General features: G+C 35.2%; 1 protein-coding gene across 1 annotated transcript in view; it reads right to left on the bottom strand.

Moving 5' to 3' along the window:
• Positions 1 to 537: 537 nt before the first annotated feature.
• LOC141287724 (xenotropic and polytropic retrovirus receptor 1 homolog) overlaps positions 538 to 15,621 on the bottom strand; it is a 34,990-nt gene continuing 19,906 nt past the window's right edge. Inside the window, exons 11-14 of the mRNA XM_073819860.1 lie at positions 7,151 to 7,317; positions 6,715 to 6,854; positions 5,704 to 5,925; positions 538 to 3,753 (exon numbers count right to left, since the gene is read on the bottom strand). Coding sequence (XP_073675961.1) covers positions 3,696 to 3,753; positions 5,704 to 5,925; positions 6,715 to 6,854; positions 7,151 to 7,317 — 587 coding nt within the window. The 3' untranslated portion in view covers positions 538 to 3,695. The remainder of the gene's footprint in view (positions 3,754 to 5,703; positions 5,926 to 6,714; positions 6,855 to 7,150; positions 7,318 to 15,621) is intronic.

Raw genomic sequence — 15,621 nt, 5'->3', positions numbered from 1 at the left:
TTCATTTGGCGTAAAAAAGGAGAAGCCTTCAACCCTAAGAACACAATCCCTACTAGGGATGCACAATATTTATCGGACAGATAAATTATCGACCGATATGGGTAAAAATATGGGTAATTATGGAAATGAATACTAATTTAGTAAGGATGCTTTAAATTGATAAAATGTGATGATAAAGACCTTTAAAATGTTGGAAAACATTTCTATTTCAGATAAATGCTGCTCTTCTAAACTTTCTATACATCAAAGAAACCTAAGAAAAATCAAATAACAAATGTTTTTTGAGCAAATCAGAATGATAGAATGGATTTCTAAGCGATTATTTGACTGAAGTTATGATGCTAAAATTTTGTTTTAAAATCACAGGAATAAATTATACTTTTAAATAGATTTAAATAGAAAACAGCTAGAAAAAATATTTCAAAATGTCACTGTTTGTGCTGTACTTTGGATCAAATAAATGCAGGCTTGGAGAACAGAAGAGACTTCTTTATAAAACATATCCACAGTTGAATAAATAACAAGGCAGACACAAAATGAAGGTTTTAAAAATAAGCGTGGTTTATAAAACCCAAATATGACAGGATCACCAAAGTGTATACAGAAACACAAATGAGATCATCAGTGGAACCATCATAGGAATTACACTCAACATTTACAAACTACTCTGTAAAAGGGAAACTCTGGGACAATTTCTCTCTTTTTATATCTCTATTTAAATCACAGAACCACAAGTTTTTCTATTTTTCTTTAAGTCTTTACTTACTCAAAAGTACAACCATCTATCAACTACAAACAATGTCACAGTCAAGTATTTAAGAAGGGATACAACATCAAGATAGAGGAGATAGAAAAGATGCAGAGATATCAAGCACTTAACATCATGGGTTTAGCAAGCAATCAAGTCAACATAGTTTTTCCCCCCATGAAGAAATGATGTCAGGGCTTGTGAGTAGTACTCCAGTTCTGTATTTGAAAAAGTAAAAAAAAAAAATACAAAATAAAACCCTACATTTTGAGGGTTCAGAACCCCCTCTTAGGGTGTTAATGAGAATGTTAACATGTCCCAATCATCTCCCAATCCTTCCCAGCCAGATCAGTTCAGTTCAAGATATCGACCCAAAACCACCGTCACCCAACAAGTCCTGTCAAATGGGCACAAACCCTGGGATGAAAGTGTTATGAGTAGAAATATACACCTACTGTAGATAAAACAGATCACATTCCATATTCACTAAAGCGTCTTAAGTTACACTATGTCGACAGAATTCACATATGTAAGACTGTAGGATTGTGACTAATCAAAAATGCCTTTCATCTACCATAATACTGCTCATTTAAAGCAAAAGCCTCCAACTTGTACATAAATAATTAGTACAATAAATTAACCAACATTCTTTTAACACATTTAAAATGTAAAAAATTAAACTATTTACAGTGCAAAACAAAAGCAGCATGCAGGCAAGACAATTGGCAATGCATTACAAAAAGCATTGGATGGGGCAAATTTGTGCTCAGCATCCATAAACGGTGATATTGGTTCAGAAAGTGTATCAATTTTAGTGTGCAACTCGACAGTCTACTCGATTCAGTCAGTTCTGAGAGTCAAGAACTAAAGACAGCAATGTAAGACACAGTGTGCCAAAAGATCATTTCGAGAACAACAAGATTGACATTTCATTAATATCAAAGGACAAAAGGACCTCACATTAACACAGTAACATCACATTTTCAATGAGGATAGCACTTTATATTCTTTTGCGACCACAAATCACATGTAGTTTGTCCCTTCTTCTGTGTTAGGTTTGTAATCCAAATGTGTTCAAGCAAAAAAAAAAAAAAAAAACCTAAAGTCAACTAAAATGTTACAAACACAACGCCTGCTATCTGTACATCGTTTTTTAGCAATTTCATAGCATTAATACTTTTCTTGTAAGAAGAGAGCAAATAAGAAGAGAGATTGTGAAGACAACCCTATCTTTTTGTTTGATTTTAGTTATAGCTGAAAGATTGTGCTTGCAAAAATACAAGGACGCATGCTGCTGAAAATCAGAAAAGCATAAACGAAAAGCAAAAATAGGCAAAACAAACATATCAGGTAAAACAGCCCTGGTGTTTTCTCTTTTTTTGATGACAACGATGAATATTAATTATAAAAAAAGGCATTGTAAGTTAAAATGACAGCCTTCACTCTCTGCTGTCGAAGCATTATAATAAAGAGGTGAAAAACAGATCATTTTCTCCGAAATATGTATGACAATGTATGAAAGATAAGTAGCTGTCTTGCAAAATGTACATTATAAATCATGTACTATCACATTTTTTTTTTCATTTAAATGTAAAACTGATTATAAAGATATTACCACACTCATCAAGCATACAAATAATCAAACTGCGACCGTAGTTAAGATGTTGGTAAGGAAAAAGCTTACATAAAAGATGTCTCCTCACCACACTGGAACTACTTTTTGATGCACAACATCTCCGCAATACAAAACTGATATCACAACCATAAGAATTATAATCGACTGGCAGTGTTTTGCATTTCCTCTTTGGCTTGTAGTGTTTATGGCAATGCTTAATAAGTGGTATAAAAAGCCATGTAGGAAACACATTAGTTCAATAAAAATGTGTCCAGTTCCATTCAGTTTGCAGTGACAATTAGTTTAGTGCATCATTACAATTTAAATTGTTCATAGAATCATCTGATATTTTCCAGAGGACATCATTTTTTTTATCTAAATGGTATTTCAAATATTAACCAGCAGTGTTAGATTTACTTACAGTAGTTGCACTGGTCAAAGTATCAATGAAAATAGCAATTCTATACATCCTCAGCACAGAGGACAGCACAAAATAAACTTTTAGTTTAACATCAGCTGTCGCTCCTCAAAAGAAAACACACACATGCACACTCCATTCTCTCAAACACAAACCATACATGGCAAAAATATGACAGCTTTGATATCAAAGCAATGCGTGTTCAAAAATAAAAAAAGAAAACATATTTGCATATTAAATATGATGAAACGATAAACCTCTAAACATTGTATGTTTCTTAATGGTTTAGAAATATGAAGCATTTCCAAAAAGTGCCACCAGGGCCGTACTCTCACGTCGTGACAACTCGAAAACGAATTAAATGAAAGAAAAAAAAACAATTAAAAGAATATAAACATCAGCTACTGAGCTGTTGTTATTTGTAAATGCGTTGCAGTTATAGTGTGCGACTTGAGTCCGTGCGTTGTACGATATTATATTATTCTTTCATATGATATCTCTCCTCCCTGTAGTTCCTAGTTATTATTTTAAGTTTGTAAACAGTCATATGCAGTAATATAGATTCAAAAAACCTAAACAAATGTACAAAAAAACTATCAATATAGAAGAACAAAATGAAAAAGTTGAATAAAAAAGTACCTTGAGGAAAATTCCACACTTGGTTTTTCCATGTGTGTGTATATATATCTTGTTGTATGTGTGTGTTAGTGTTTGTACGACGTCACTGTTGTGTCCTGATATGTCTCACGGCTGTTTTTGTGCTTAACTCTGTCCACTACTCTGTCTTTGGATGGTTTTGTAAGTGTTGAGAGTATGTGAATATGTGTGTATCTGTGTGTGTTTGGTGTGCTGAGGCAGCTCTGTGAGGAACCAATAGAAAGCAGAGACAGGTGGCGTGACAGCGAGATCTGGGTTCAGCTGAAAGCCTCATCATCCGTATCCTCAATGAGCACCTTAGTATCCTTCTTAGACCTGTCAGAGAAACACATATATTGTTTGCTTGTTTTTTAAAACAAAGATGCAACAAATTATGGAAGCCTATTTTTGCCACTTAATAAAAATTACAAAATAGAGATTTTATTCTTGGAATTTAGAGTTAATATCTCAAAATTCTGACTTCCTGAGAATTATGTGATACAAACTCACAATTCTGACTTTTTTCTCAAAATTGCGTGATACAAACTCAAAATTGTAACTTTTTTCATAGAATTGCGATACAAACTCACAATTCTGACTTTTTTTCCTAAAAATTGGGATACAAACTCAAAATTCAGATTTTTTATTTTAGTATTGCGTGATACAAACTCACAATTTTGACTTTTTCTTAGAATTGCAATACAAAGTGACAATTCTGACTTTTTTTCTCAGAATTGTGAGATATTAACTCACAATTTTTCTCTGGAGAATTAAGTGTTTGAATTAAGTACTGTGATATCAGTAGTGATATAAATTTAAAATTGCCAAAAAAAATGTGAGATTAAAGGTTGTATCAGCGATTTCTAGCCTGAAACATAAAGTGTCAAATTCAGCTGAGCTTTCTTCACGATCCGCTCGCTGCCTGCCCCATAAATTGTCTGTGAAAAAAACGCGTCTCTCTGGTCAGCCTAGGGTCCGAGATATGCCAAAAAAACAATCGGCACTACCAACCTTTCCACAGATAAACAAACAGTGTTCCAACCAATCAGCGTCAGGGGTTGGTGTTGTGGACTTCCTACTGGTGCTGGGATGTGAGGAAGGCGGAGCGAACACCAAACCCCTGACGCTGATTGGTTGGAACACTGTTTGTTTATCTGTGGAAAGGTTGGTAGTGCCGATTGTTTTTTTGGCATATCTGGGACCCTAGGCTGACCAGAGAGACGTGGTTTTTTCACAGACAATTTATGGGGCAGGCAGCGAGCGGATCGTGAAGAAAGGTCAGCTGAAATTGACACTTTATGTTTTAGGCTAGAAATCGCTGATACAACCTTTAAAACACACAATTCTGAGAAATTAAGTCATAAACTGTGAGATTTTAAACTCGAAATTCAGACTTTATTTCTCAGAATGAATAGTGTAATATCAGTAGCGTGATATAAACTCACAATTGCCAAAAAACAGAATTGTGAGATTTAAACATAATTCTGAGAAATAAAATTGCAACTCTGACTTTTTTTCTTAGAATTGCGTGATACAAACTCACAATTTTGACTTTTTTTTCTCAGAATTGTGTGATATGAACTCACAACTGCCAAAAAATAAATAAAAATGAATTGTGAGATTTAAACACAATTCTGAGAAATAGTAAGAATTGCGAGATTTAAACTCATAATTCTGCCTTTTTTCCTCAGAATCACAATTCTGACTTTATGACACACAATTGCAGGTAATAAAGTCAGAATTGTGAGACATAAACATAAACAATTACAAGAGCATAGTCTCTTAGTCCCCTCAGAATTGGACTTTATAATTTGCAATTTCAAGTTTGTATCTCATAAAAAGAATTGTGAGGAAAAAAATTCAGCAGTGCGAGATACAAACTCACATTTGTGAAAAAAAGTTGCGAGTTTATATCCTGCTATTCTGATTTTATAATTTGCCATTTTTAATTGATAAAATTCTTAGAAAAAAATTGCAAGACGTAACTCATACTTGCGAGAAAAAAGTTGCAATTACCTTTCTACATTTTTTATTCGGTGGAAGAAATGGACTTCCATATTAAATTGATCAAAGGTGACAGTAAAGATTTTCACATGCAAATTCACATGCTGTTCTTCTGAACTTTTTATACATCAAAGAATCATGAAAAATGTTTGTTAAGGACTTGATTATTATTTTATTAAGTCTTATCAAAATTTAAATGCATATAAATTACATTTAGGTGCAGTAATCTGGGTTGCCTAACCATGAACCCCTAAAATATGTATGATAAATGTAGTCTCTTACTGAGAGGACAGCAGTGGTCGTCGCAAGGACAGACTGTAGCTCCGTTTCCAGCTCTTTTTGCCCTGTCTGTTCCGGACTCCATCCTCCTGGTCCATCATCTGCTCCAACAGCGTCTGGTCATCAGCATTTAGAGGAGCCACTGAGATGTCCCGGACCGCTCTGAACTCACCACAGTTATTCAAGTGCTCATTCTCAAGACGGAAGAAATTCCACACAAAACGTCTAGAGGGAGAAAACAAATTCAAAGAGAAAGGATTAAGAGAGTATGTTCTGCAACAGGGTTTCCTAAAATTAGCTTCCTGGGGGAACTGGAGCGGGTTTGTGAGTTCAAGAAAAGCTAATAATTACTTAAATCAAAAGAATGTTCACTAAATCAACAAAAATAAATAAATACATTTAAATAAAAAAATGAAATACAATATTTTATTTCTTTACCTGCATGTCATGTGACCATAAACCAACATTAGAGAACCGTGAACATGAATATTTTGTCAAATTATTGAAATAGTAACTTTTTTGAAAAGTTGTTTCACCTGAAAATGAAAATTCTGTCATTAATTACTCACCTTCATGTTGCTCCAAACCTGTAAGACCAAAGTTTTTTTGATAAAATCCAAGAGCTTTCTGACACTGCATAGACCACAATGCAACTATCATGTTCAAGGCTCAGAAAGGTAGTAAGGACATTGTTAAAATAGTCCATGTGACATCAGTGGTTCAACTGTTTTGTTATGAAGCTACAAGAATACTTTTTTGTGCATAAAGAAAACAAAAAATGTGGTCAGAAAGCTCTCAGATTTACTAAAAAATATCTTAATTTGTGTTCAGAAGATGAACAAAGGTCTTGCGAGTTCAGAACAACATGTGGGTGAGTAATTAATGACAGAATTTTCATTTTTTGGGTGAACTATCCCTTTAAACTCTTAGGAGTTATTTTAAGTGAATATTTTAGCTCAAAGGGATTCAGCTGATGAAGATATTGTGAATCCTTGTTTTACACGATCATCTCACCTAAACACTTCCAGAGGAGCTAAAATGGTAACCACAATATCCTCGATGGAAGGAATGGCAGTCATGGAAGTCAGAGAGATCTGCAGTGTCCAGGCGAAGCGCAGGATCACATCTTCTATAATGGCACAGTAGTAGTAGGCCTAAAAGGAACAGGAAAAGACATCATGAGAACTGGTAGTAACAGATAAATTTCCCTGTTTAAAATGAGACCTTTTTAAACCAACCTAAGCTGGTTTGCTGATTTCCAATTGGTTTTGGGCACCAACTAAACCAGCTTAAGAGCGGCAAACAACTTGATTAATGGAATTACTTCTCTTTGCTCCTTGTAAGGTTTGAACCTACAACATTGTGCTTACCAGAGCAGATCTTTGACCACTACGCAACATATTTTACTATATCTTATTAAGATGGTTTATTATTTTCTAACATATCTTACTTTATGTGGATAAACTATCTCCTCTCTCAAGAAGGTATGCTCGCCGGCGTTGCGGTCGAAAAGGCCCCAGTCCATCTTTAGGTCCCAGATCAGCGTGTAGAGTGAACTGACAACTGAAGACAGGATCAGCATGTAGAAAAACACCTCCGAGTCGGTATGTTTCTGATCTGAAACAGAGGAAGTGAATTTGATATTACCACTTTGTCCACTAGAGGGAGACTGTTTACCATCCATCCACACTTCAAACAGGAAACAGTTGGATTCCAGATACAACATATTTTGTTTTTGTTTGAGACCACTGTTTGCATTACCAGTGCTATTGTGTCTGTGGTTATTCATTTAGGTCATTCAATGTCCAATTACTATGTCATATAATAATATTTTTGTATTAATAAAAACAATGATACAAAGACCAGAAATTCTTTTAAACTGTTTTGAAGTGCATTAACTGCATTTTTGATCAGACACATGCAGCTAGGGCTGGGCGATATGACAATATGTGACCCTGCACCACAAAGCCAGTCATAAGTAGCATAGATATATTTGAAGCAATAGCCAAGAATGCTAAGAACTTCATTTGGACAATTTTAAAGGCAATTTTTCTCAACATTTAGATTTTTTTTGCATCCTCAGATTCCAGATTTTCAAATTGTTGTGTCTCGGACAAATACTGTCCTAACAAACCATACATCAATAGAAAGCTTATTTAAAACAAACTACATGTAATGGGATCAGCAACTATTTTCTCCTGCAAGTGAGATCAATATTACTGATAGTACAACCCTTAAACATAAATAACCCTGAAGTAGCTACATATAATCTGTTGAAAGGCAGAGGATAAAAGCTGTATGGGAAAAGAAATTAACAGCTAGTATTGATGAGACATGGGAGAACAGATGGAACCATGCCAAAAAAAAACAAGAAAAAAAAAAACAGGCATTTTGCACAAGGGCAATACAATCCCATCCTGCACTACAATATTAGAGCATCAATGTAAGTTAGGGGGCGAGACATTTATCAGATAGTGGAACAGGGCAGGTCTCAGGTCAGTGAATGGTTAAATCTCTAAGGCCTCAGACAGCAGACGGGGCTGAATCTGGAACAGGCCCATCAGTCTTAATAAAGGCTTTCACACGCTGCCATCCAGGCGCCAGGAAACCAGCGGAGGACATTTTTCACCAGAACACATAATAGCCTTGTACATCCTATTTCAGCCCTGATCTATGAGTGGCCATGTTGAATATGGTGTCCCTAGATTACCCAGAAATCCAGATGTTCACCCAATAAGACTCTTTAAGAGTACAATGCAAGTCTAATCTCTTCACACAGACCAGAGGCAATCTGGAGAAGCCTGGACTGATTTTCAGTCTTTCTATATTTAATGCACATGACAAAGTACTATTCTTGCACTTTGACAAAACCTTTTCCTCAAGCTTACCAAAACTACATAATCTACAAAAACCTATAGACATTTACCTATAGAAGTCTTAAAAGTACAGGAGCAAATATAGCTTGAGGTTGGAAAATGGTCATGAAACACTAAAAACCCGCTGTTCTTCAGAAAATCCGTTCAGGTCCCACAAATTCTTTGTTTGTTTTTTTAGCAACAATGACTGTATGATTTTGAGATGCATCCTTTTATGCTGAGGGACTTATATACAACTATTATAGAAGGTTCAAATGCTCACTGATGCTTCAGAAGAAAATGAGATGCATTGAGAGCCGGGGGTGAAAACTTTTGAACAGAATGAAGATGTGTATATTTTTCTTATTTTGCCTAAATATCATATTTTTTTATTTAATTTAGTACTGCCCTTCAGAAGCTACAGAAGATACTTATGTGTTTCCCAGAAGACAAGTTTACACTGATCTTCAAATTCAAATGGCTCCTAATGCGTTGTGTTACCTTCTGAAACATCAATGAGCAGTTAAACCTCAGTTGTCCTCAGTGTGAAAAGATGAATCTCAAAATCATTCATTGTCTGAAAGAGTTTAAATACAGAAAAATGCAGAAAAAAAACAAAGAATTAGTGGGACCTGAAGGATTTTTCTAAATAACAGCAGGTAGTTCAGGACAAACAAGAGACTCATGAACAGCTATCACTAAACAAAAACAACAACAACAAATGACAACACATTATTAAAAAACAATTGTATGTAAACTTTTGAACGTAGTCATTTTTATAAATGCAACTATTATTTTCTTTTGTGGAAAATATGTAAACATCTTTTATTTGAAATACCTTATTCAGGTCAGTACTAAATAAAAATAGCATACATTTCGTATGATCCCTCTTATTTTGGTAAAATAATTAACACTTTCCAGATTCTGCAAGGTGTATGTAAACTTTTGACCTCAACTGTATATTCAGCAATGACACAAATTAGCAAAAATAAACACTTTTTTAAAATTAAATAAATGCTGTTCTGTTTCTTAAAAAAAGGTACAGCGGCCTCTACAAAACTATTAAACAGCACAGCAGTTATTATTACGGATATTTAAATAGAAAAGTTATTTTAAAATGCAATATTTCACAATATTACTGTTTTCACTGTATTTTTTTATCAAATAAATGCAGCCATCATGAGCATAAAATACCTCTTTCAAAAACAAAAATCTTACTGACACCTACATTTTTGAACAGTAATATACATTAAAATACACTGGCCCATAATATGTTTGCTTGCAATAAGATACATGGATATATATCAGATGCAAAATGCAAAATGCAAAATACGGTAAATTTGGGCACAACAGCATTTGCCAATGAATAGGAATGTTAGTTTCTCACTGTATCAGTTACAAAGCCCTTGTCAACTGATGATACAAATTTCTATTTTCAATGAATTTTAAGTAAATATTCTATCAAATCAAATTTGTCATCATTATATTGAACTATGTAAATACAGGCCATCTGCCACAGTGCTCTTCAGATATCAGCATCAGCATTGGCCATCAAAAAACCCATATTGGTCAACTGCTACTGGTCACTGAACTTTGGTTTAATCTCATTAACACAATGGCAGATTTATGTAAACATGAACCACGATGACCCAAACCCATTTCCCAGAGGACCACAAATCCCTCTCAATCCCTCCGAGTCCTCAGACACAGAAGAACTGGTTTTCATCCTTTCAAAATGGACAGCATTTAGGTGTTTTTGGTAATAGAAAACAGAATGGGAAATAGAATGTCACTCTCTGCACCTGACAACATGACGGCTACAAGACAAAATAAAAAAAATAAAATAAATAAATAGAATAGAAAAGAAAAGAGCATCACTGAAATATGTATGTTAACTGATTAATCTGTACTAAACTGTAATATTTATGTACATGCTGGGGGTTAACACATTACAACAGTGAAGTTTAAAACCAAGCTGTGATATTTGACTACATAGTCAATCATTCCTGTGTACTCCAGCTGGACCATATGTATTCCTAGGTACATGTGGTCTGCATGAAACAGTTTAAACCTGCCTAATGAAGCTATCAGCACAGGCGAACACCTGTGCATGTACAAATCTCTATGGCTCTCCTCTGAAATGTTTGTTTTGATCAAAGATCCAGGTCTGATACAGAGACAGAGAGAGGGAAAAAAATCCAATCATATTTCAGTGGTTCAGAGCTTCATCATTATTCTAGCGATAGACTCACACTGTTCTGTTTCGCCACAGGCAGGCAATTACAGCTCAACCTCCTCTGGATAGTCCATTTCCCTTTATTTCCTCTTTTCTTTTTCGCCTTCTCGCTTCATATTTTCTCTCCCCTTTAATCGTTTTTTAGTGTTCACACAGCAGCATCTGTTTGCATTTTGCTCTGTCTTGTTAGATGTCATTGAGTTCTTCAGCTAAGCTTAAACTCAGATCGACATTTCTCATTAGAGTTTAAATGAAATCTTTGAGGATATCGACCCTCTACCATTTCTACAATCACTTCTACAATGAAACAGAGCACTAAAAACATGAATGCTGGTGTAATGAGGTTATCGACAGAAAATAAACACTTAACAATGCAAAACTTGCAGTCATAATGCTGGTGTGACTTTAATAATTAAAGTTCTAGATTTTAAACAGTAATGCTTTTCATGTCTACCAGTGATCTCAATCTCACACACCTGTTTGTCTCATGACTTATGTTAATTTAAACATTAATTATGCTCAGACATGTTGCCTTCCTTTGGGATTAGTTAACATGAAAAATAAAATAAATCAAATCCACAGACTGACTCATTTATCTGGGCAGCTTACTAGAGCGAACATCAGTTTCAATCAGGGCACAAATGATGGAGGTGATTTCTGATGCATTCACATATTAAACGGGCCCGCTGCCAGGAACGTCTCGAGCGGATCCTAATGAATGCATCAAATGCGTGGCAAGGTTGCCGTGTTGGGTTGAATGCGGCCTCTTTTAGTCATAAGAGGCAGATGCTCTGGGCTGCGGTCCAGACTTCATCTATATCACTGATACAAAGATGTTTCTTATACACACTGAAGTCTAAAGCAGAATACACCCGTGCTTGATATTTAAACAGTGACATTTAAGGAAAATAATCAGAAACGGCCACGTGCGCATATAAATAATGAAATGGATGAAATGGCTTAGCCGAGCGCTTTGAGATCGATTCGGGCTGAAGTTGTCTTTCTGAAGAGATACGGGAAGGCACGGAGGCTGACTGTTTGATAAGAGAGAGTGAGACAGACAGCGAGAGACATGTTTGAGCAGCAGTCTTCGCACTTCAGATGGATTTCAGTAGCAGAATAATCAGACGGTAATTGTAGATAGAGACAAGGGATATGTCTGGAATCTTAATGGCATGCTTTTAAACTCGAGTTCATATAAACCGAAACTAGGATAATTACGGTGATTGAATGCAAATGTGGTGTTTGAGTTTTTATAAAGAAGGCGGCTCTTTTTTAAATCTATAAATGTAATTCCAACCTGTTTCCTATACAGCTCTTATTAGGTTATAAAATGTCCCTAAAATGTGCAATTCATCTCTAACATAAAACCTAGATGGTTGCTGTTTATGTTGCTATATAAACCAAGTCTCTAACAGACAAGGGCAGGCTCAGGGTCATTTTTTTTCTTTCTCTGCTTTTCTCAAAACATTCTTTTGTTGCCTATTCATCTGTTTCTGTAGGCAAACAATGGCACCCAGGTGCTCTTTGTACTGAGCATTTTACATTAGAGTCATTGCTAGATTATAACAGCAACTTCTATAGAACAGTAAAACTACAATATATTAGGTATATAAAAAAAAATGGAGCCAACGGGTTGAAGGTCTAAAATTTCAGTCTCAAAGGGCTCTACACGATCCCAGCCAAGGAATGAGGGTCTTATCTAGCGAAACAATTAGTCATTTTCAAAAAAAAAATAAAATGTATATACTTTTTAATGACAAATGCTCATCTTGGCTTCACGCATTACGTAGTCATGTTGAAAAGGTCACATGCAACTTAGGTGGAAGTACCAACCCAGTGTTTACACAGCGAAAGTGCAAAGAAAAAGGTAAAAAACGATGTCTGACTATTTCAAAGTTGGAGGAGAAATTAATACATTTTTTACTCTACCCTACCTTTTTGACCTGAAGTTCACAGATGAAGAACTAACTATGTGTGACCTTTGTAATCTGATTACGTAATAAGTAAAGTCTTAGACAAGAATTTGTGGTTAAAATGTATATAAATTAGGGCTGTCAGTCGATTAAAATATATTTAATCGTGATTAATCACATGATTGTCATGAGTTAACTCGTGACTAATCGCACATTTTTATTTGTTCTAAATGTACCTTAAATTAATACTTTTTTTTAAAAAAGTTTTTAATACTCTAATCAACATGGGCATGGACAAATATGGATGCTTTAAACAAGTGTATGTTTATTATTAATGAAACCATACTCAACACAGAGCATGAAGACTAGACATGTTTCAAAGGTCAAAGATGTTTTTCAAATAACTTGTTCATGTCTATTAGAATCTCTTTCTTTGCACTGAGCAATTTACTTACACAAGCCTGTTTCAATGACTGTTTATTTGCAGGACATTTATTATTTATTATTATTACATTTGTTTGCCTCTCTGTGCCCACGCACTTTAATTTGACGCAGCCAAGTTCTCAACAAAAATGTTTCCATTGTTATATTTTAGTGTTTCTGTTGTTAGACAACCAAAGTAATATGAAATAGTGGCTGAAAAAAATCCTAAATTACGATCATGATTCAATCGCTAAAGGGTCATTCCAGCTGGAATCATCAAATGGTCCCCACCTGACCCCCTCAGATTTGTCTGAAAAAAATCTATGTGATGGGTAATATGCCCAATAGATCAAAATTTCAGATCTCTACTGTGCATACGTTTTTTTTTTTTACAAAAAATCTGTAAAACGTTTGTTTTTTACCCCGTTTTGGCATCACAGTCTGAGTGACCATGTTCAGACTGAAATATCTCCAGAACTAGTTGTGCCAGGTCCATGAAATTTTCTGGGCTAAGAGTCCTAGACCAGAACTGCATGAATTACAACTCACAGCATTGTTACTGAATTTACACCTGAATGATGGCCCACTACTTTTCTTCGAAACTATTACTTTAAGGGTTTTCAGATGTCCATAGAAACCTCAATTTTCAATGTATAAGCATCAAACTTGGTAAATGGTCTGATATGTACCATGTCTTTCACATCCTTTGACATCAGACAATAGAGTCTTATGGATGTTGAGATATTAAGGTCCAAAAATTGAAAAACCTCATTTACACCAATGTTCAGAGCAATATTTCCCATGAATGACACTAGATGTGAACATGAAACTTTTTTTTTTTTTTTTGAAAGAGCATGTTCTTATTGATAAAATATCAAAAATTGGGATGGGGTTTTGCCCTTATTTTTCTGTAATAATTTTTAAAGAAAATCATGAGGCAAAACCCCATCCTAATTTTTTGATATTTTATCAATAAGAACATGCTCTTTCAAAAAAAAAAAAGTTTCATGTTCACACCTGGTATCATTCATGGGAAATATTGCTCTGAACATTGGTATAAATGAGGTTTTTCAATTTTTGTCTGATGTCAAAGGATGTGAAAGACATGGTACATATCAGACCATTTACCAAGTTTGATGCTTATACATTGAAAATTGAGGTGTTTAGTCTGGAAACTCTCCATAGACGCGGCTTACTCCGAGGGGCGGGATAAACGGTTGTCTCTCAAAATCCCTATGCACGCAATAGGATAGCGCTTCAACCAATCAGAGCATATATGGTATATTAAGCTTTTTCCGTATCCAGTCGGCAAAACTCCAAACACATCTTCCTTTTTTAAAAATGACTTAAGTGCCGTTCTTTGCTCGTTTCTTAAAGAAAAACTTAACTCCAAGTCCTCCAGAGTCGCGGCCAAAGCCGATTCGAAAGACCGCTGTTCGACAGCTGCAGCCGCCATTCTTTGTTTTTCAAGTGGCAGCCGTCGCAACTCTGTCGTCATATGTTAAGCCCGCCCCGCCTACTCTATACGCGTTGTGATTGGCCTGACCCAATTTGGGTTTTTGCAGCTAGAAGGTCTATACGCCTTATTCAGCCCGCTGCCATTTTGAATCGAAAACGAGGCTGTGAGGGATAGTAGTCCAGCAGCGCCCACTGTGGCGCATTGTTGCGTACCGGGATGTAGATCGTATAGCCGTAAAATAATAGGTTATTTCACATTTTTCCACAGGACAAAGAGCTCCAGAAAACGTGGATTGTTCGACAGGACATATAACCTAACTTTCAGGTAACAATATTGCATTTTTTTGAGAAAATGACTGTGGAAAGACTGCTAATTTCTAATGGGAGCATGTTTATCTTCCTTTAAACGCTTACACAGAGTTTTTCAAATGATGTTATATAGATTAAAATGCTTAATGGTTTGTGTTAAGAGCCTGCAGCTAGGTCATAAGCGTCTTCCCGACCTTTATTATGAAATTACGATAAACATGACATTTTCCTTGTCTAAAGCAAGACAGAAACAAAAAAATAATGTTCTGAATATCATTTTGCGATTTTAAAAGGGGTTGACATCAAACACTACATGGCAAACTAATAAATAAATGTTATCTTTTGATCGCTTTGCATAAAAATAAACTTTCAACCCACTGTTTTTTGTATGACTTAACATGTTGTCTGAAAGAGGCTTACGATCTAACTGCAGGCTCTTAACACAAACTATTAAACATGTTAATCTTTAAAACATCATTTAAAAAGAATATCTTTTTCATTTACAATCGCAAGGTTTTCTTTTCGTGAGGTCTTAGAGTCCAGGTAAACACAGACGGAGCTGAACCCTCCTCAAGCGTCCTAATTCCAGTCAGTGTTTTTGAAAAACAATCCTGAGTAAAATGTTGAGCACTTGTGTTCTTTGTAATCTATACAAAATGGAGATATTTAGTTTAGTTGTTGTAGTAGTACATAACATGTTAGCTCTGCGTAAACGTTTAAAGGA

The sequence above is a fragment of the Garra rufa genome, chromosome 15 (assembly GCF_049309525.1).
Source record: "Garra rufa chromosome 15, GarRuf1.0, whole genome shotgun sequence".
NCBI lineage: Eukaryota > Metazoa > Chordata > Actinopteri > Cypriniformes > Cyprinidae > Garra > Garra rufa.
This window is presented reverse-complemented; position numbering and strand designations above follow the sequence as displayed.